This window comes from Mytilus galloprovincialis, chromosome 11 (genome assembly GCF_965363235.1).
Source record: "Mytilus galloprovincialis chromosome 11, xbMytGall1.hap1.1, whole genome shotgun sequence".
NCBI classification, from domain to species: domain Eukaryota; kingdom Metazoa; phylum Mollusca; class Bivalvia; order Mytilida; family Mytilidae; genus Mytilus; species Mytilus galloprovincialis.
The window spans coordinates 30,686,440-30,709,308 of NC_134848.1; the positions used below are offsets into that span (position 1 = coordinate 30,686,440).

Consider the following 22,869-nt stretch of genomic DNA (forward strand, 5'->3'; position numbering starts at 1 on the left):
CCATTATGATCGCTGGAGTGAGCTAAAATGTGCTCTTCGTTTGCAATCACACGCTGAAGTGGCGAAGATTTTGCTGGATAGGTAAGTTTCCCGTGGTTTTGTTTATATTTACATTTCATTGTTATTAGCATCTTTATCGTAATTTGGTGATTAATAATGAATCAGGGAACAGAAGCAATCATTTAATCCTAGAGAAACCCGTAACTTTCTCGTTGTTTGGCAAGTTATTAACTGAAACGCAAGGCAAAATTTAAGGGGCCCCACGGAGGGATAATTTGTTATATCACTGTTTGACATCTTTTATAACTTCTTTACAAATTATATGTAATTTTTTAGACAATTATTGGAACTGTCTTTCTGTTTTTAAATATTCTTCAACTTATAAATTCAAAAATTTCTATAAAGAAAAAGGAAAAAAAGAATGGTTATTTACCTAAATTATCAAATGCATGTCCTTTTTTATACAGGTATGAATTCCATACTCAGACTGACCAAGGAAACCCTAATACTATTGATGCCAACACTATTAGTGAAAAACCAACCAACCCTGTGACAAATATTAATGATGTCAACACTGCCGTTGAAAAGCCAACCAGCCCTGCCCGTACATGTAGTGTAATGTTAGAAGAGACATCTTCTGCCAATACACTTTTAACAACTTCTACCCCTGGACCATTGCAATCTAAATTGCAACAGCATTCAGTACATTTATCTGATGTGTCGGAAATAGCATCATCAGAAAGAGAACATGAATCGAGATATGTGTAAGCACTAACATACATTATACCAAGTATTTGATTAACATTTTGCAAGAGGGACAAGACAATTAATTGTAATTTGTAAGTCAATAATGTTCTGTTACACCATTAATTCAGATTAAAATGTTCTGTTTAGAGTTATATACATATATACAAGTTTCTATGTAACAGTGACTTTAGTATTTCATATCTGAATGTCAGCCATAATACAGCATTTTCCCCCAGAATAATTATTTAAATAATTGTATTTTAGGGAAGAGACCCAGATGTCTGGAATAGAGGAAATCAGTAGGAAAACAGACTCTCTGTGGAAGAGTGCACAAAACAGCTTTGTAAATCCATTTGAGTAAGCATAAACTATGTCTACACATGCTATACATGTATTAAATTGAAGTTGTAAACTTAATTAACAATGAAACAACTTAAAACAAGCACTTCTCATTTTGATTTGAGATATTGACTACAGAAGTTAAAAATGTTAACATTATTTGTTAAAGAAAACATGTGTGAGTATAAAAGGGAGTAAAGATGATAGTGATAGAAAAAAGAGCAAATTGGTATTGAATCACATGACTATTGCTTTATATACTAGTAACTAATTTCTTGTCCTAAATACTGAAGAAAAGAAAAAAATATTCTGTTGCTGTTAATTCGTACTAAAATGTAACCGATATGAATTTTATATTTAAATTTGAACTTGATATAAATATTTAGGACAAGAAATTAGTTACTAGTATATAAAGCAATAGTCATGTGATTCAATACCAATTTGCTCTTTTTTCTATCACTATCAAGTTCAAATTTAAATATAAAATTCATATCGGTTACATTTTAGTACGAATTAACAGCAACAGAATATTTTTTTCTTTTCTTCAGTCTAACCATTACTATTTCTGAGGGTAACTATGAGGATGATGATGATAATTTTTCTGATGAAGACTATGAACCAAGTTTTGATGCTACTTACAGGTAATTCCGATTTTCATTATAGTTTCTTAATAACATGTACACCGGTGTGCATATACTGTTGGTATTTACAGATTATTTTTTAATGCCCGACTTACTAAGGTAAAGGTAAATCCTGAAAAGCACTTCGGACGTATGAAATTATAAAACATGTTGTTTTCAATTTTTTACCAATTTACTATATGTTCAGTCTGTGCATCTCTCTTTTCACTTGTCCGTCTTGTTAAATTTTTGGTCAAGTAAGTTTTTTTTAATTAACTTGAAGTCTAAAAACTTTTAAAATTTAGTTCACATTTTATTTTACCCTATGATATGATTTATTTTTTTTTAATTATAAGCTAAAATAAGAGTTTTGACCCAAGTTTTTATGGTTCACTAAATGAAGATTTAAGAAATATTTTCTTGTAGATGAAGTATGATGTCCTGCATACAATACTTGAAAATAAGGGATTTTTGTGTTTACTAATCCTTGTGTCTATTAGTTGATGTTAGTCTGTCTCAAATGAAATTATATTTTTTTGTTAAGAAAGTCTAACAAGATTTGAAATTTCTAGTATAGATTATAATATATTTGGTACATTTTATTACAGACAAGACCATGGTGTTCAATCAGAGTCAGAAAATGAAGGATTTGAAGACGAGTCAGCAGACCCCTCTGATCAACAGGAAGAAGACCTAGGCCCAAGTATAAAAAAAATCAGGAGCGAGACTGAAGTAGATACCTTTTTTGATGACAGACCACTAATTGTTTATATGAGCTCCATCTTAAGTTTGGCTAAAACACATATCCCACCTATATGTTCAGTAAAAGGATGCAGATTGCCTTTAACAATTAAGATGGAGTTGATTTCTTCAGCTTTATACTTGAAATGGGTTAGTTTATTATAAAATTCATGAGATGTGATATTATTATCAAAGAAAAATTTTATAAGAAAAAGCAGCTGCACTAATTTTATACATGTAAATTTATGTAACACAAACTTGCAAATATATATTTTTGATTGACATTTTTTTTAATTGAAAAAAATTCCTTTTTCAGGTTTGTCAAAATAAACATCTTGCCCACAAGTGGTGTTCTCAGCCCATCTTGAGTCGAAGACTGCACAGTGGTGACTTGGTTTTTTCTGCTGGTATTTTACTGTCTGGGAACAATTATCAAAAAATTGCAGACTTGGCAAAGTTTATTAGATTACCAATTCTATGCAACTCAACATTCTTAAAAATACAAAGGACGTACCTCGTACCATCAATTGATAGCTTTTGGGTACAATCCCAGGATATGGTGTTGCAAGAGTTCCGTGATAAAGAAATAGTTATATTAGGTGAGTTGTTTGCTTTAGTATTTTTTTCAAACACATTTTCAGTGTAAAATAGATCAAGAGAGCGCCTATCAGGGAATAACTAGCTAAGTCTTAAAGATTTAATTTGTGTTTGAAATGGAATTTTTATAAAAAAAAAATATATGTAAAAAGAAAATGTGGAATGATAGCTAGTGATGCAACTCTCGACCAAAAACCAAACTTATAATAGTGAAGGGCAACTCAACTATTTACTTTAGGTAAAATTTTTCAATGCTATGCTCCGTTTAAGGGTACTTTTTATGATACATATACATGTAATAGCTCACTTGCACATTCATAATATTACAATTGTTATAAAAACTACAATGTACCAATAAAAGAAAGCTTTTCCATGTACCAACATTAAGTGTCCAGAATAAAATGTTTTGTTTGGTTAAATGTAGGTGATGGAAGAATGGACAGTCCTGGTCACTGTGCACAGTTCTGTTTATATACATTCATGGAATACAATACAAAAAAGATCTTAACTATAGTTACCATGGATAAAAGGATGACAGAGAAGAAGAGTACAAATCTTGAGAAAGCCTGCTTTCTGAAAGGCTTAAGACAACTACTGGACAAAAATATGAAAGTGGTAGAGGTTGTCACTGATGCCCATATACAGGTGGAATCTGTAATGAGTAAGTATTTATGTTTATGTTGCCACAAAATAGATACTGTATGATTATTTCATATAGAATTTTGTAGGACACATTAGACTAAGTATTTTATTTATGTAACCTTTACCATTTGATACATTCAGCAAAAATATCAGTAAAATTCTTTTTCAAGAATTGTCTTTGAACAAAGAAATAATTATAAAAAAGAAGATGTGGTATGATTGCCAATGAGACAACTCTCCACAAGATACCAAAAATTACACAGAAATTAACAACTAAAGGTAACCACAGGCTTTCAACAATGAGCAAAGTTCATACAGTATAGTAAGCTTTAAAAGGCCCTGAAATGACAATGTAAAACATTTCAAACGAAAAAACTAACTGCCTTATTTATATAAAATAATAAATGAAAAACAAATATGTAACACATTAACATATGACAACCACTGAATTACAGACTCGTGACTTGGAACAAGTACATACATAATGTGGTGAGGTTAATTTGGAAGATATTGGAACACTGTTTCTTGTTTATTTGTATGCTAAGCTTCTCATTGGAGATAACCATTATTGTTTATATCTATTTCAGAAAAAGAATTTAGTAATATCAAGCACTCATTTGACATTTGGCACGGGGCGAAGAACTTGGGAAGAAAGTAGTGAAGGTAAGGTTGATTTACCAAAGACAATCTCTACTCATTTATTTTTATAGTGTGAAAGTTTTGAAAAACAGTAAAATTTATTCTTATGACACTTGAAGGATAAATAGAAAAAAATGCTTGAGTTATGTTGTTTATGTCCGGTGGCAGATATTTCATGCATATTCTGGGGAAAAAATTAAAACGCTAAATAAGCATCCATTCTCAATTTTATCCCTCTAAAGTGTACATTGAAAAGTGCCGTCAGATTTTTAAATGGCCTTGGCGTAAACACCTACTTTTACAGAAGATTTTTTTTTTCAATTACAGGTAGCTCAAGAACAGAAGTCAAACAAACCTCTACTGGAATGGTCTCGTGACATAGTGAACCACTTTTGGCATTGTGCAGATATATCTACTACTGAACAAGAATTTATTGTAAGTTTTTTATAAAAGCCATTCAAAACCTTTTTTAAAGCTCAGTCAAATTCATTGTTGATACTTAATATTATGCCAATACAAAAAATATCACATTGTATAATATAATAATATAATATATTATTATTTTTTTCTTGTTTTTCTTAAAGGGATCATGGTTTGGGATCATGCACCATACTGTAAATAAGCATCAATGGATGATAGCATATAGTGACACAGCAGGAATTGAATGTAAACATGGACCGCTGTCATCTGAACGTGAAAAGGGATGGTTGACAGGTGCAACTCCTCCTCATGATGCGTTGATAAAGATAGTGATGGACAAACGCTTTCTAAGAAAAATACCATACTATCTAAATTGCAGGTAATTTAATAATAGAACAATAATGATTTGTGATTAGAGAAACTAGGCTACTCTGCCTTTATTGGTCATTTATTAAATGTTTTGCCTTGTATATAAAAGTAAGGAGATTTGATATGATCACCAATGAGACAACTATCCACCAAAGCTTAAATGAAGTGAATGTAAGCACCTAAAGGCAACCATATAGCCTTTAACAATAAGAAATACTCGTACATTATAGTCCGCTATGAAAGACCCTGACATGATTATTGATATGTAAGAATCAGTTCAATTGTGAAAAATCATGGCCTTATTTATGTTCATATTTTTAATTTGATTTTGAAAATATATATACATTTAATTTAAAAGTATTTAAAATCTCCATCAGTTATTGCGCTAAAAATGATTTTGAATATTATGGCTAAGATTGGTGCACTTCCTTCAATGATCTAATAGTTACTATTTTTGTTATGATAGGTGTACAGCTGAGTTAGAAAACTTTCAAAATGTGATTCTGAAATATGCTTCTAAACGCCATTCTTATGGTCCATCAACATATAATGCCAGGAATCAGCTAGCAGCTATTGACCACAATGCTCACTGTGAAAGAAAAGTTGTTACAAACAAGGATGACTAAAAGGTTAGTATATAGCTGCTTACATGTTTCAAGTAAGGGTGAAGTAATTAAGTGGATATAATTGTGATTCATTGTTTTGTATATGAGTTGTGCAATTGTTTTGTTTGTTTAGGTATTTGACTCTAGCCATTATGTGTGTCTAAAGACCTGCATTTATGGCTTACTTAGTAGTGTGCGCTTATATAGCATTGAAGGCGGAACTGTACCATTTCTTACATTAACAACATTTTGGTTTGAAGTTATCTAATTGACCATCATACCACATCTAATTTATAAATATTCTGATATAATTATTTAAAAATGAAGACAATGTTAAAAGTGTTTGTGTTTAAGTTGATATGTTGTTGTCTATTGGACAATTACCCTATATCTGATGGTTTTTTATGACATGATATCTTTTTCAATTTCAGACTTCAGAGGTACTACAGTAAGAAAGGGGGTAGATGGACTGCTACTGAAGTGAAGACACCAAAACAATATATTTACATTCCAGAATTAATGAAGCATATTATAATGAAGAGGTTGTCTGATGATATTGGGATGAGCAGGAAAGTGATTTTAGATCCATTTGACCCAAGAAGATTGTCAGCAACCATTGCCCCTGTTCCACCTCCCCCTACTCAAGATTTGATGGCTGCCAAAATTTCAAGATTTAACAGGGAAGATCTGGACAGGACCATAGACTACGATTTTGACCAGACAATAGACTATGAGTGGCCAACTAACTAACTAACTAACTAATAATAAAAATACAAATAAAACTGAAATAAAATTTATTCTCTCTCAACCGAAACGTCCTCCAATAAATCCAACATACTGGCCAGATGGGTCTGGAAATCTGTTCCTGATAGCCCAAACACAGCAACTCGGAATTACTTGTCTGTTTCCAGCTCCAAGATATCCATGGATCCACAGAACATATTGGCGGTATGCTGTGTGTCTATGTGATCTATTGTAATCCTGGTCTGGAGGCTGCGCAATCATATCATTTCTATACCTTATTGCAACCTCAAGAACCAAGGGGTCCAATACAACATTGTGAAAATCCTGAAATTGAAATAATAAATGAATAAGTTGAAATTGTATACAGACCATGTTTTTTTCAATACAGCTCTCTGGTGCGGAGAGTTGTCAATGATGTGTATACTTTTTAGGTTTAAGATTTTAAAACTTGCAATGTCTGAATTTATAGTTTGAAGTTAGCATTGCACCATAGCATTCAATGTAACAACCATGATCATTTGTTTATGTATCGAAGGTGATTTCCTTTGTTTTGGGCAAAATGAATTAAAGCAACCAAATCTTTTTAACTTTTTAAGTACATTTGTTTACTGTTCTCATTGTTTAGAAAAATCACTAGATTACGAAAACATGCTACTATGCGGTAAGGGCTTTGCTCATTGTGGAAGGCCGTACGATGACCTCAAGTTGTTAATGTCTGTGTCATTTTGGTCTTTTGTGGATAGTTGTCTCATTTGCAATTAAACCACATCTTTTTAATATTGGAGGACGCTGGCATATAAATAATCAACTGAATAGAATGAGAATCCAAGTAAGTTTCTTGTTAAACGTCAAAATATAAAGAATAATATAAGATGAGTTAACAGAGAATAGTACTTACATGTAGTGTAGAGTGGCAGTTTTGAGGTATCTGGTTGCAACATCTTTTTTCAACCTCACTAGGCATTTCTCTGCAATTGCTGCACCGACACCAAGTTGGAATACCTACTGAAGGTGTTGGTGTAGGTTCTGGATCTGGCTCTGGTGTAGTTTCACTTGCGGTAAACTCTTGGTTTACTGCTTCCAGTACTCTGAACAGAAAACTAGGTTGTTCCCTGTACGTGGCCATTATTGCAAATTTCATTTGATCTTCAGATAGGCCATCAATTCGTTCCTGAAAAATAAAGTACTTTTACATTTCAAGGCAAATCACACAGCACTTTCAGTAAAATGTTTTATTGAATGAAGAAAAAAATGAAACAGTTAAAGTTTTTTGATATGTAAATGTTGGATAGTTTACCTGCATCTGACGATCTCTTTCAGCTCTGGCCTGTGCGGCGACTTCAGCCCTGTTGAGTGGTTCTGGCTGTCCTTGTAAGGCTCTATTATGGCCTCTTCTGCCTCTGCCTCTGCCACCTCTCGCCCTATTTCTTCCCCGCGCTGTCCGTCTCCTATTACCCCTCCCACGAATGGGCCTTTCTCCATCCGAAGAATGAACTTCAGGTGTGGTAGACCTGCTTCTAGTATCTGAAATCTGAGGAAAGAAAAGTAGTCGGTAAGAAATTTCTCAAAAATATAATTTTCTATGATTGACACATATTTTGTTATCACAAGACTATCAATAAACTACAGCACTATATAAAGTGTAAAAACCTTGCGAGACATGTCTCCACAAGAGACTTGTGAACACATGCAGAAATTTCCAACCATACATGTAGGTCACCGTATGGCCTTCAACAATGTGTAAAATCTATACCACATAGTTGGCTATAAAAACCTTGTAATGACAAATGCAACAAAAGTCTAACTGCCTGATTTATGTACAAAATCATGAAGGAAATTTTTTATGATATACAGAATTATAATTAGCTCAACGTCAATAACTAATAAAAAATATCGTGCATCTAGAATTGAAAAGCTAATTCTTTTTTACAACAGAGAAATCAATGATTGAAAATAAATCTTGAGGTTCCCATTACCCCTACGATGTTTTTTTCCCACGTCGATCTTTTGATAGAGGACATTGATGTTGTCTAAAGGCCAAATATATAATGCACAAAAGTTGTGAATACGTACTGAAAGAAAATGTATGTGTCCTTGTTTTATTGAAAAACGTATATTTGTTTATTTCTTCTTTTGCATCAAATACATCGTTATGTACTCTTCCGATGTATTCATGCGAAGATATATACCTGAAATGATGGATTATTGTGTACAAAGCAAAAGGAAAAAATAAAAGAGTTCAGACTAATCTTTCAACAGACAAAATGAGGGGAAGTGGTGTCTAGGCCTAAGGATTTTAGATTTCATTACAATAATGTTTTGCCTTAATATTCAATACTTAAGTCGGACGGTAATACTAAGAAAGGTCAACAAGATGGTGCATACAAAAACCCGCTGTATTTTGGGGTTGGTCTGAAACATGCCTGCCCCTGCATCCCAAGTGGTATACACTGATGATGATAATGAGCAGATTGACAGTTTTTGTAAAAAATACATGTTGCTCCATAAACCCAGTTAATCTACACAAATGAGGAAGATCTGCATTACGAAAGCATTACACAAACTGAGTCGTAACATTTCATGTACACCCGACATCTGGCAGATAATCAAAGGATAAATATAAAGAAAAATATATTTATTTAACTGACTCGTCAACACCTTTTCCCTAAACATAATAAAATTGTTTCAGATTATACAGTTATATTGGCATACAGGCAGTGCTTTCGCTTACTATCGGGGTAGAGATAAGTAATACCAGCATGCTCAGTTATATTAATTCGGTTGGCAATCCATTCTGAGGACTTTACCGGTTTCAAATACGCCATGCCATCATCTATTAAATCAACATATACATAAAATTCAACATTACTGAAACAATTTATCTCTACTTTTATCAAATCATTATCACGGTCGCGAAACACGTGACTTGCTTGTGATCAGTTTCACGGAAAAATGGCGCCTGTCTGAATAAACAAGTTCGCTTGGAGGCAAATTTTGAACGTAAGTATTAACATATCATCGTATTCATACTATAGGACCCCCTCATCATATGCAGCGTTTTGTTCCGAATATTTTGATGCCCATTAAGTTATATTTCACTGTTGGTTTCATAGAGAACATTCACAGAATATTTCAGATCTGCCGAAGATTGATCAGGATTGTGTACACGATATGTCCGTAAAATCACTATAAATCCATTTATGTATCTTATTTTCGCCAATCGTGTACAGAAACTTGCCCACATTTACTTATTCATTCATACAAACTAGCGTCAGTGTATATTTTTGACATTTTTGTCAGCTGAACGCAATAATATTTTTTTTCTCAAAAAATGATCAGTATCCACGGTATGAACATTATATGATCAGTTCCACGGTATGAATCTGAAAGTTATAGATCATTTCCCATAACTTTATATTAAGTTTTAAATGGATGCTGAGAAGGCAGAAAAGCTGTGTAAAATTTGTGGAAAGTCATTCCGGAGTATTTCAGCAGTCTATGATCACGAAAGGAGGCATGCCAAGAAGGGCCATACAAGTGTTGTAGGACAGTTTTTTTCAGTAAAGCCAATATCAAAAGACACAGGCAAATTTTCATTTCATGGAATTCTTATCATATTACTGTCACTAAATTTTTGAAAATAACATAAGCCACGAAAATAGAGAAGTTGTCTATAAACAAAATCAGTCAAATGAAAATACGAACTAGGAATATATCATTTCTAAATGTCTCTGTCCTCTGTGAATATGTACTTTTATTCAAGGAACATTATGTATAAAAAAAAATCAGCATTTAAAAATCTAGGGAATTGCAAAACCCGAAAACCAAGACAAATTTGTACAATCAATTAACACTAACACTTTAAAATACATAACCGCGATGGAACCCACCACAACATGGGAAAAATAGGTACCAGTAATCATTGCCTGCCTACGAGCCTTGTCTAGGAAATTACCTTACTGGACACTATTAACCATATGTTAATTCTTGATCTTTAAACATTCAGGTGTGCAGTGCATGGTGAAGAAAAAACATTTGCATGTGAACAGTGTGATAAAAGATTTTCAATTATGGCTGATCTCACCCGTCATTTTCTATTTTTATTTGCCAATAACTTTATGTAAATAACTTCATTGGAAATTTGCCAATATAAAATGTTGCTGATGAAGTTTTTTTTATTGTTTTATACAATAAACAATGATATTCACTTTTACTACCAACCAATCTTTACCATTCAGTGATAACAAGCACTTTATTTTACATTTTAATATTTTATGATGTATTTAAAAGAGTAGTTATTGTTGCAAACTCCATTAGAAATTTTAATTGATATCAGTTTTGGAAAAAGGGAAACGGGGATGTGAAAAGGAGGGGGGGTTTAATTTTTGTCATTTCAGATTTCATAAATAAAAAGAAAATTTCTTCAAACATTTTTTTGAGAGGATTAATATTCAACATCATAGTGAATTGCTCAAAGGCAAAAAAAACTTTTAAGTTCATTAAACCACATTCATTCTGTGTCAGAAACCTATGCTGTGTCAACTATTTAATTTTAGATTTAAAAAGTTTGAAGAAGAAATTTTTAATTGATTTGTAAAATCTTGACATTTGTTTTGTGTAAAAAAAAACCATGTAATGTCAAAAATTTGATCACAATCCAAATTCAGAGCTGTATCACGCTTGAATGTTTTGTCCATACTTGCCCCAACTGTTCAGGGTTCGACCTCTGCGGTCGTATAAAGCTGCGCCCTGCGGAGCACCTGGTTTGCATTTGAAAATGCCTGTACCAATTCCGGAATATGAAAGATGTCCATTCGTTTGATGCTATTTATTATTAGATTTTGACATTTGATTAGGGACTTTCCAGTTTTTAATTTTTCTCGGAGTATTTTTGTGATTTTACTTTTTTGCTTTGATAGTAGTGTTTTTTCCCCCGAGATTGCTTGCAAATATTTCATCTCATCTTAAAGGCAAGGCATAGATACACTGCACGAAATGATGCAGTTAATACAAAATTAAATGCATATTTTATGCATATTAAATTTTAAATTATAAAAAAATATATGCATTTACTTTATTGGAAAATTTCTAATTTAACATAAGTTTAAACTTAATTTAATAACGCAAATAAATTCCCAAATTTCAACCTAGTTTAAAGATATTTTTATATCTGAATAAATTTCAAGTTTAAACAATTTAAATATGAATTAAATTAGAATAATATTTCTTTGTTTTACGATTGTAAAACAGTGATGACTGCTGTACCAATATAATGTCTGTTCTGTTCACGCAGCGTTGTAAAAACAATGGAATTCAATGCGATTGTCATACAAGTGAGTTTTAGTTTCCCCGAGGGTATCACCAGCCCAGTAGTCAGCACTTCGGTGTTGACATGAATATCAATTATATGGTCATTTTTATAAATTTTCTGTTTACAAAACTTTTGAATTTTTCGAAAAACTAAGGATTTTCTTACCCCAGGAGTAGATTACCTTAGCCGTATTTGGCCCAACGTTTGGGAATTTTGGATCCTCAATGTTCTTCAACTTTGTATTTGTTTGGCTTTTTAACTATTTTGATCTGAGCGTCACTGATGAGTCTTATGTAGACGAAACGCGCGTCTGGCGTATAAAATTATAATCCTGGTACTTTTGATAACTATTTACACCACTGGGTCGATGCCACTGCTGGTGGACGTTTCGTCTCCGAGGGTATCACCAGCCCAGTAGTCAGCACTTCTGTGTTGACATGAATATCAATTATATGGTCATTTTTATAAATTTTCTGTTTACAAAACTTTTGAATTTTTCGAAAAACTAAGGATTTTCTTACCCCAGGAGTAGATTACCTTAGCCGTATTTGGCACAACGTTTGGGAATTTTGGATCCTCAATGCTCTTCAACTTTGTATTTGTTTGGCTTTTTAACTATTTTGATCTGAGCGTCACTGATGAGTCTTATGTAGACGAAACGCGCGTCTGGCGTATAAAATTATAATCCTGGTACTTTTGATAACTATTTACACCACTGGGTCGATGCCACTGCTGGTGGACGTTTCGTCCCCGAGGGTATCACCAGCCCAGTAGTCAGCACTTCGGTGTTGACATGAATATCAATTATATGGTCATTTTTATAAATTTTCTGTTTACAAAACTTTTGAATTTTTCGAAAAACTAAGGATTTTCTTACCCCAGGAGTAGATTACCTTAGCCGTATTTGGCACAACGTTTGGGAATTTTGGATCCTCAATGCTCTTCATCTTTGTATTTGTTTGGCTTTTTAACTATTTTGATCTGAGCGTCACTGATGAGTCTTATGTAGACGAAACGCGCGTCTGGCGTATAAATTATAATCCTGGTACTTTTGATAACTATTTAGTATAAATTAAATTTGAATAAATTTTAAATTTAAAGAATTTTAATATAAATTAAATTGCAATAAATTTCAAATTTAAAGTAATCTTAAATTAAATTAAATTATAATAAATTTCAAATTTCAAAAAATCTTAATTTATATTAAATTTTAATAAATTTCAAATTTTAAGAATTTTTAATATAAATTATATTTGAATAAATATAGAATTTAATTTCTAGTTAAATTTGCTGAGGAATTACAATCATGGAAATAAAAATTGAGAAAAGTTTTCTGATTTTTAAACTGGAGGAGGGATGTGGGTGATTTTTTTTTCTACTTCAACTCAAATATCTGGTTTGGAAATATCTAATTAAAGAAGAAAATGAAATAAAAAAAATAGGAAAATTCAATGATTAAAATATTGAAGCTATTGAAACAAATGATGGGTCCTTCAACTTTTCTTATCAATATATACAAAGTTTGAGACTTGGAGGCAGGGATTGCTCCTCAGTTAAATAACAGTAGAATAAGATTTTGGGTTCCAAATTGCAAATGTATGGTTTGTCAGTATCATTAAAGTCTGTAAAGATGAAACTACAACTATAATCCAAAGTTTATCAGTCATTTATTTGCAAAGATTAATACCAGTTTGTAAGTATGCCTTTGTCTGTAAGTAAATAATGCCAATGTCTCTGACTTTATATGAGAACTTAAATCCTTTAATTTTAAGACTTGAACATAACACAAAATTAAGATATAGACTTCAGGGCAAGGCTATCTCTATGTGTGACAATTGCAACAATATATAATACAGGAGATAACAAAAACCCTTGGACAAAGCATAATCATACACAACAATTTCCTGTAATATCTTATTGCCATCCTGTCTTGGGCATATTTATACAGATTGAAAAATATTTTTTTTTAAATTGAATTGTCTCCCTTTGTATATACTTCAATAAAAGAAACAAAGTCTTTATCAAATTAATTTTATTCAGATACTGACAAATCAAAGTTATTTTGATTATCAATAAAAAAATACTGTCAAAATGTTGGTTACATCAAGGAACTACAATTTTACCATGTAAACAAATAAAAGTCCTGGGGTCTGTTGTTCAACTTGTCGTTAGGGCTAACGCGTCGTTAAAATTTCTTAATCATTCGATTAAAATAAATCATATGATTAGTGTGTTGTTCAACTTGTCGTTAATTTTAACGCTGCGTTAAAAAGGCTAAAACTGTCGTTAAACTTAATCCACCTCTTTGAGGTGTATTAAATTTTAATCATATGATTAAAGCATCCAAGATGGCTGCTGTATCAATGCAAAAATTATTTTATCCTCGAAATATGAGGCGTTTAAGAGATATTTAGCTCCTGGAAAGAGATTTCAGCCATAAAATACCTTAATATTTGAAAGAAACACAATATAGTTGCTAGGAGTTGAGTTGAAACATAAATTGGAAAGAGATTTGACGAGATAGGGCGAAGGATAGGACGCACACATACAATGGGCATTTGATAACAGAGAGAAATTGCACATTTCGGCAGTTTTTCGTTTGTATTTTACCGCTCAGTGACAGTGTTGATTGCAAAAAAACTAAACGTACGCTGAGACGGGCCACATGTTATTGTGCGGAACCATTCAGCAAATTATGACGAACAGCTTTCATAAATAAATAATGTTACCATAGCATTAATTTACAGGCCATAATTGATTTTCAAAGCAAGTCTTTGCTAATTTCCCCATTTTCGAAGTTCAAATATTAGCACTTTCAGTTTCAGTAGCGCCCTTGACCTAGTCCTAACTGTTTACGCAGGTAAATTATGATGGGTGAATTCGTCCCCGTATATCTCGGACCTTAGGATTTTTATCTTTACACTGAGTTTTTAAACATTGTATATTGTTTTCCCATTTAGTAAAGCTTATGAGCTATGAGGATCCAAATCATGGGTGGATCCAGCCATTTTGGGGGGTTCCAACGTAGCCCAGATTAAAAGAGTTGTTTCAAACCTCACGTCGCCTTTCAAAAACTTTGATTGTCAAATAAAAGGGGGATTCCAACCCCTGGACTCCCCCTTAGGCCTAGGATCCGCAACTGCAAATATTTATAATGAAAATATACTGCCATCAGTGTTTAATATTACATGTATTACTGATTAGGTTATTAAGAGACTGAGTCAATAAAATGTCTCATATTTTTTTTATCTGACACAATATACAAAAACAAGCACCTGTTTAAATTTTAGAATCTAGGAAATCTCATATTCGAGTGTCAGATATATTTCAAAAGAAGTATTCACTACTGGTTACTCTTCCACTATGTACTGCAAGGCAATGATTCTTTAAAAATTTCTTTGAATTGCATGACGCATCCATCTTTAAGTTAACCACACCAGTACAATAGATGAACTATGTCAAACACCACACCTTTAACTGTTACGCTTGTATTTATTTACAAAGAAGAATATGCAGGAGGATTTACCACCATTTTTAAAACCCAGATCAAACCAAATACAAAGAAGGATTTGCCAACATCCTAAAAGCCAAAACAAACTGTTGATGACAACAATGCAGTCCGTTGAAAAATTGATGATGTTAGGCCTTTGCAGAATGCCCGAACTTCAACATTTTCCCAAAATGTTAGATTGACACGGCAATCTATCTCTATTTCAGTTACTGATCAAGCCAATATGTATCCTCCTATGCTTCCTGATTTATACTTTCAAGACCGTGTTATTTCAGGGTTGCCAAAGAAGCAGTACCTAGTCCATTGGTGACAACAAAGCAGACACCATATTGATTGATTGTTGGTTGCTTAACGCCACATTAGCACAAAAAGGCTATATCGCGGCGAGAGCTAATTTTAACAATTCAAAGCATGTTTTTAAAATAAGACGAAAGGTCCTTAAATAAACTAAAATTCTAGACTAAAGCAAATTAATTATTTACAAAATAAAAATCAACAGTAAGATAACGTGATAAAAATTAAAATTTTAATATAACAGTTTTAAATTTGATGAAAAATTCCAATTTCTTTTTTCTAAACTGTTGTTTGCATGACACGGTTTGTGTTCTTCTCATATATTTTATGATAGTATGATACTAAACCCTTACTGGAGGGGTTGTGCCTGGTAGTCACGACGAAGAGATAATCTTTTAATCAGTTTAATTGAGGTCTGGAGATGGCATGTCAGTTAACTGCTAGTAGTCTGCTGTTATTTATGTATTATTGTCATTTTATTTATTTTCTTTTGTTCCATCTTCTGACCTCGGACTCGGACTTCTCTTGAACTGAATTTTAATGTGCGTATTGTTATGCATTTACTTTTCTACATTGGCTAGAGGTATAGGGGGAGGGTTGAGATCTCATAATCATGTTTAACCCCGCCTCAATTTTGCGTCTGTCCCACGTCAGGAGCCTCTAGCCTTTGTTAGTCTTGTATGAATTTTTTTTTTTTTTTTTAGTTTCTTGTGTATAATTCGGAGTTTAGTATGACGTCAATTATCACTACCAGTATACATATTTTTTTAAAGGGCCAGCTGAATATCGACTCCGGGTGCGGGAGTTTCTCGCTACATTGAAGACCCTTTGGTGGCCTTCGGCTGATGACTGTTCTATGGTCGGGTTGTTGTCGCTTTCACACATTCCTCATTTCCTTTCTCAATTTTATCTTTCGTCAATCTTTTATGATGTTAATTCTATTGTATGCTCCTATCTTGCTCGCAATGAGTATACGCATTTTACATTAAATCATTTCATAAACTTTAAGCTAACTTACTAGTTCATCAATATCTAGTTTTCTACATATCTAGTTTTCTACATTTGCTTCCAGGTGATTCCAATTTAATATTCTTAAAACATGTACACGTGAACTAATAAATGAAATTAAAAAAATGTTTTCAAATTCAGCAAACTGAATATCCTTATCGTCCGATTCCTTTGTCATACAAATTTTGATGACCTGTTTCTACTTTATGTTATACATTTACTATTAAGGGGCGAGTTTTAAACTTTTTAATTGCAATTATCATTATATAGTGATGGATATATTACTACATAGTGATGAATTTAATGCATGTCAATTTGAAAAAAATATTATTCTGCAGTAGTCAATATACGCATGTGCAAACACATTTAATGGATTTAGAGCATTAGTTTATTCACTAAGCGAAATAAGCACGTTATAGTAAAATGATAATTAACCTATACTAATACATTCCAGAGATACAAAGTGGCAGACGGACAATGAAGTGTAATGCACATTGACTGTTTCAAATATAAATTATAGTGTTTTTCGTTTAGTCTTATCATAAAAAAAAATATTTCGTCCATCTTGAATTCATAGTTTCCCTGGTGTGTTTGAACATTTTGATTTCCCCCGCCTATTTGATGGATATGCTAAATTTAATATAATTATTTAACATTACCTCACTTAAAAAAAAATCGGAACCAGCACTAGAAAACTTATTTAACACAGGTTTGATATATACGCATTAAAAACTACCAACACCAGATTATTTTCCCGATCGGCTGGGCTGCATACCAGCACTCTAACCTGGGATTAATAAGCGTCTGCTGAAAAAAGGCAAAGCATTTTAAACTCAGTTTACTCCTCGGGTAACAATCCAAGCTTTTCACTGGGCAACTATTATCATCTGGACGCGCCTTACATGCGTGTTTCTTTAATGTTTTCTTTTCCATCCATCCCATGGTAGGTTTTATCAAACTCATTGTATGACATTGTATAATATTTTATACCTTATTATCAGTAAGTTTATGGTAAGAACTTTGACTTCAAATCAGCAGTTTGATTTGTATTTGTTCTTTTTTCTCTCTTTTTCTGTCTTCTTTGGCCACTTTTCTGTGAATAATGACATCTGCTCCTTCAAAACTTTAATTGGCATTGGAAAATGTCATAGGTTACACGTCTTTTCGACCTATTAACATTTATACTTGGAACAGATATATTTTTAGTGGATTAATATACTGCAGTTATAGGTCTGCTGGGTAGTCCTGTGGTATTGGGAGGCAAGGAGTTAACCATTATTATTTGAGAAAGAGGTATTGTTGTAGGCGACATATGTATGTTCTACATAAAAACACATTTGTTTTTCGTTCATTTTTTACATATATAAGGCCGTTAGTTTTCTCGTTGAATTGTTTTACATTGCCTTATCGGGGCCTTTTATAGCTGACTATATGCGGTATGGGCTTGCTCATTGTTGAAGGCCGTACGGTGACCTATAATTGTTAATGTTTGTGTCATTTTGGTCTTTTGTGGATAGTTGTCTAATTGGCAATCATACCACATCTTCTTTTTTATATCTTGAACTTCCTTTTTACTGAAACCTATATGTTTTGTATCATTTGTGATTATTAACAGTGATTTGATATTTCAGGTGTTCCACCTCCACATGAAGAAAAAAATTTCCGCCAAAACATGAATTAAGACAAGCTTGATCATGCACTAGATTTCTTCCTGAATCCTTCGTTTCATCAGGTAAATATATGTTCATTAAGTTGCCTGAGCATGTGGAATGATCACGTTCTGTCGTCTTAGGTCTGCTTCGTAGTTTGTGTCACAAAATTTGCTCAACTAGATGTCAGAAGCTTTATTGTATGTGATTTACTGTGTGTACTGATTTTTTCGCGGTTGCTCATCGAAGTCCTGCTAAAACTTGCTGTTTCTAAGCGACATACTTCTTCCATGGAAGTCTCCCCATCTAATTAATTTGTAAGAACTAATTTTGAAACCATTTGTTATATTTTGAATGCATTCATGATTTGAAGGCCTGTTCAACTTACAAATTTTAAAATGATAATATTGATAAGATGACATAAAGATGAATACTTGACAAAATTCTGCATAATCAGTATTTAAGAATGTGATAAATTATGAAACAAGCTTTATAGTAAAACTGTTTTGTGTAAGTATTTGTCTGTAATGTATTTATTTTTCTAGTAACCTCTGTTGGCACTAAGCAGATGCATTTACGAAATGGAGAAGTCATCACCATCCTACAGGTTGCAAGGACAGCATGTCACTCAACACTAGTGACAATTTATTAATCATTCATTCTGCTAAGAAATTGTAAATAGTAAAACAATAAATTTTAACACTAAGCCTTTATAGAAGGTGCACATGGTAAAAGTGGTGTTTTGCAAGGAAAATATGTGAAACATGACATAATTTCACCATGAACGCTGAATAATTTAATTTCTGTCAAGAACATTGCGCGATAAGGAAATACTTTGATGTGAACGTGTTGTGACCTAGTCCCTGTCTTCTTGTATAAATGAACTCTCTGTTTTACTTGATATTCCTGTGTGAAAAATGTAAATTGTGAAATGTATAAAAACAGTTTTTTAACTCTTTTATAAGTTTATAATGAACATTTTTGTTCCAGGTGTCCATAATTGTATCCTGGACAAAACAGTACATCATGGAGGCCGCAGGTTTTTAGACGTGAACCATCCACTTCGACATTATGCTTTATTCCCATCTGGGACCATCGAGGAGGGGGTTGTAATCAAAAGGACAGTTCAAGATGAGAAAGCCGCGGCCCGATATCTGGACAGACTACATCAGGAAAAGATTCAGCAAGGGTAGGTTAAATTTTGCAATTTTCTATTACTTAGAATATTGAAGGAAAAGGGGGTCCTTTGTTGGGGAGGGGGGGGGGGGGGTATTTCCTGGTGTATTTTCATAAAATTACCACTTAAATTGAGTATAGACTGTTTATCTGCATCAAAATATATCTCGGTATGGACTTTAAAATAAATAATAGAAATCGGTAAGTTGTATAAGAGGCTACTTCCTGGGTACCTGGCTCTTCACTATGTACTATGTACCTTTTGTTGGTACTGTTTACGTAAGTAGTATATACATACATTATGTCAGTCAAGTAGAAAGCAAGGTATCATTTTCATATCAAATTATTTCTGAGGCTTGTCGCATATGCCCATGTCTGCAAGATAGCAACCCAACATCACAAGAATCAACAAATGTTAAATATGAATATGTGAGTTAACTTTGATTAACAGAAATTCGAGACAAGATTCTAAAGAATAAATTGTATAATTATAATTTTGGCTACTTTAAAACTTAATCAGATGTATATATTTAACTTGTGATTTAAAGATAATATCTTATATTTTTCATGCAATTTATTATCATCTTTTTTACTCCATTTATTTTTCAATATATTAAAAACATATTCTCTAATATTTGATTTAAAATCAGTATATGGTATATCACAGTTAGATAGAGGGTCACCCAGGGCATTCTTTGCCTCAAGGTCTACAGCTGTGTTTCCAAGGATTCCAACATGACTCGGAACCCATAGAAATATTATTTCTTTCAGAAGAATTTTTAAATTCCTCATTACATATAAAATTTTCAGGATTGTTGGGTTTTTATACGCCCGTCGTCTTTTAGACGGGACGTATTATGGTATACCGTTGTCCGTCCGTCCGTCCGTCGTCCACACTTCGGACAATAACTCAAAAACGCTTTCACCAATTTCCATGAAACTTAAGTGAATTGTTTATATCTATTGACGTAAGCTCCCTTTCGTTTTTTTTAATTTCAGATTTTAAGTTTTGGATTTATGGGGCTTTATTCATAAAAAAGGGGGGATTTTCAACACTTCGGACAATAACTCAAAAAGGCTTTCACCAATGTCCATGAAACTTTGGTGAATTGTTTATATCTATTGATGTAAGCTCCTTTTCAATTTTTATAAATTTCAGATTTTAAGTTTTGGATTTATGGGGCTTTATTCATAAAAAAAGGGGGATTTTCAACACTTCGGACAATAACTCAAAAAGGCTTTCACCAATGTCCATGAAACTTTGGTGAATTGTTTATATCTATTGATGTAAGCTCCCTTTCAATTTTTATAAATTTCAGATTTTTAGTTTTGGATTTATGGGGCTTTATTCATAAAAAAAGGGGGATTTTCAACACTTCAGACAATAACTCAAAAAGGCTTTCACCAATGTCCATGAAACTTTGGTGAATTGTTTATATCTATTGATGTAAGCTCCCTTTCAATTTTTATAAATTTCAGATTTTACATTTCCGTGTTATGAATTTTTATGCTTAAAAAAGGGGGGATTTTCCAACAATAACTAACACTTTCACAAAATTTTATGCAACTTTAATAAATTGTTTATATCTATTGACATAAGCTCCCTTTCCATTTTTACAAATTTTAGATTTTACGTTTTCTTAAGTAATGAATTTTTATACTTTAAAAAAGGGGATTTTATGAAACTTTGGTGAATATATTAATGTAACATCCCTTTTGATTTGTATATATATTTCTAGTTGATCATATAAATTCATTTAAAGCATAAAAGACAAGTTAAAAGAGCAACGGGCGTATCATGCGCTAAAGCGCAGCCCTTTATTAATTTTAGTATTTCGTATAGCTTGTAAGCATGAAAGTGAATCCGAACATATAATAAATTTGTATTTATCTGAAGAAGCAATAAATTTTAAAGCCAAAATTATTGCTTCTGCTTCAGCAGTAAAGAACGTCTGATTAACCAGTGACAACTTAACAATAAACTCATCATAGATACCAGGACTAAATTTAGTATATACGCCAGACGCGTGTTTCGTCTACAAAAGACTCATCAGTGGCGCTCGATTAAAAAAAAAACGTTAAAAAAGGCTAAATAAAGTACGAAGTTGAAGAGCATTGAGGACCAAAATTCCTAAAAGTTTTGCCAAATACTGCTAAGGTAATCTACGCCTGAGGTAAAAAAAAGCCTTAGTATTTCAAAAAATTCTAAAATTTGTATACCAGCAGTGGCATCGACCGAGTGGTTGTAAATAAACTTATTATGGATACACAACAGAGTTGAGTGTGTTAATATATATATTGGTATTTTTTTTTTTAAATATGAAACATATTTTATTAACAATCAACTGTTACATCAATCCTCAGTTGCCCAGGGAAGCAACTATGGGGGCCCACATTTTTACAGACTCATTTGTCGGGGAAAAAGCAAATGAGAAAAAAACTCCCACTATAAATTATTCACATCCACCTTTATAAATATTATCTAAACTTTACATAAATAAGGCCGTTAGTTTTTCTCGCTTGAATTGTTTTACATTGTCTTATCGGGGCCTTTTACAGCTGACTATAAGCGGTATGGGCTTTGCTCATTGTTGAAGGCCGTACGATGACCTATAATTGTTAATGTTTGTGTCATTTTGGTCTTTTGTTGATAGTTGTCTCGTTTGCAATCATACCACATCTTCTTTTTTATATATGCTCTATAGTGTATGGCTCTGCAAGGAAGTCCTATATACAGATTCTCGATGCTGTGCATTACCAAGGTTTGCGTCTCTGTCTTGGCGCATTTAAAACCTCACCAGTTGAGAGTCTGTATGTAGAGGCTGATGAGCATTCACTCTCTGACAGACGTTTGAAGCTTGGACTTCAATATGCTGTCTAACTAAAAGCCCATTCAGACAATCCTGCCTACAGCTGTGTTTTTAATCCGATTTATGAAGATATTTTTGCAAAACATGAAAATAAAATTTCTCCGTTAGGTATACGTTTAAAACCACATTTAGCTTCTTTTGATTTAAAATCGGTTGCTCAAGTTAAAACTTGCAAATGTCCGCCATGGGAACTTCCCAAACCAAAAATGATATTTGATCTCCCTGAACATAATATAAATAAAACAAATCCTCTTTTAATTCAGCAACACTATGTTGAAATTAAAGCCGATTATCTAAATTTTTCAACTGTCTATACTGATGGATCAAAAGATGGTGATAGAGTTGCATCTGCTGCTGTCTTCAGGGACAGAGCTGCAACCCTCCGTTTGCCATCTGATGCACCCATATTTACTGCTGAAGCAGAAGCAATAATTTTGGCTTTGAAATTTATTGCTTCTTCAGATAAATCCAAATTTATTATATGTTCGGATTCACTTTCATGCTTACAAGCTATACGAAATACTAAAATTAAAAACCCAACAATCCTGAAAATTTTATATGTAATGAGGAATTTAAAAATTCTTCTG

The 22,869-nt window shown here is 32.7% G+C and overlaps 2 protein-coding genes across 2 annotated transcripts; one reads left to right on the forward strand and one right to left on the reverse strand.

Annotated features, from left to right (window-relative positions):
- Nucleotides 1–1,024: 1,024 nt before the first annotated feature.
- On the forward strand, nt 1,025–4,401 carry LOC143050717 (uncharacterized). Its single transcript, XM_076223847.1, has 6 exons — nt 1,025–1,104; nt 1,635–1,727; nt 2,315–2,597; nt 2,764–3,046; nt 3,469–3,705; nt 4,397–4,401. The coding sequence occupies exons 1-6, from the start codon at nt 1,025–1,027 to the stop codon at nt 4,399–4,401; spliced, it is 981 nt and encodes a 326-aa protein (XP_076079962.1).
- Nucleotides 4,402–6,496: 2,095 nt separating this feature from the next.
- On the reverse strand, nt 6,497–7,889 carry LOC143051945 (P2X purinoceptor 7-like). Its single transcript, XM_076224928.1, has 3 exons — nt 7,761–7,889; nt 7,362–7,634; nt 6,497–6,787 (listed from the first exon to the last, which is right to left on the reverse strand). The coding sequence occupies exons 1-3, from the start codon at nt 7,764–7,766 to the stop codon at nt 6,524–6,526; spliced, it is 543 nt and encodes a 180-aa protein (XP_076081043.1). The 5' UTR covers nt 7,767–7,889; the 3' UTR covers nt 6,497–6,523.
- Nucleotides 7,890–22,869: the final 14,980 nt, after the last annotated feature.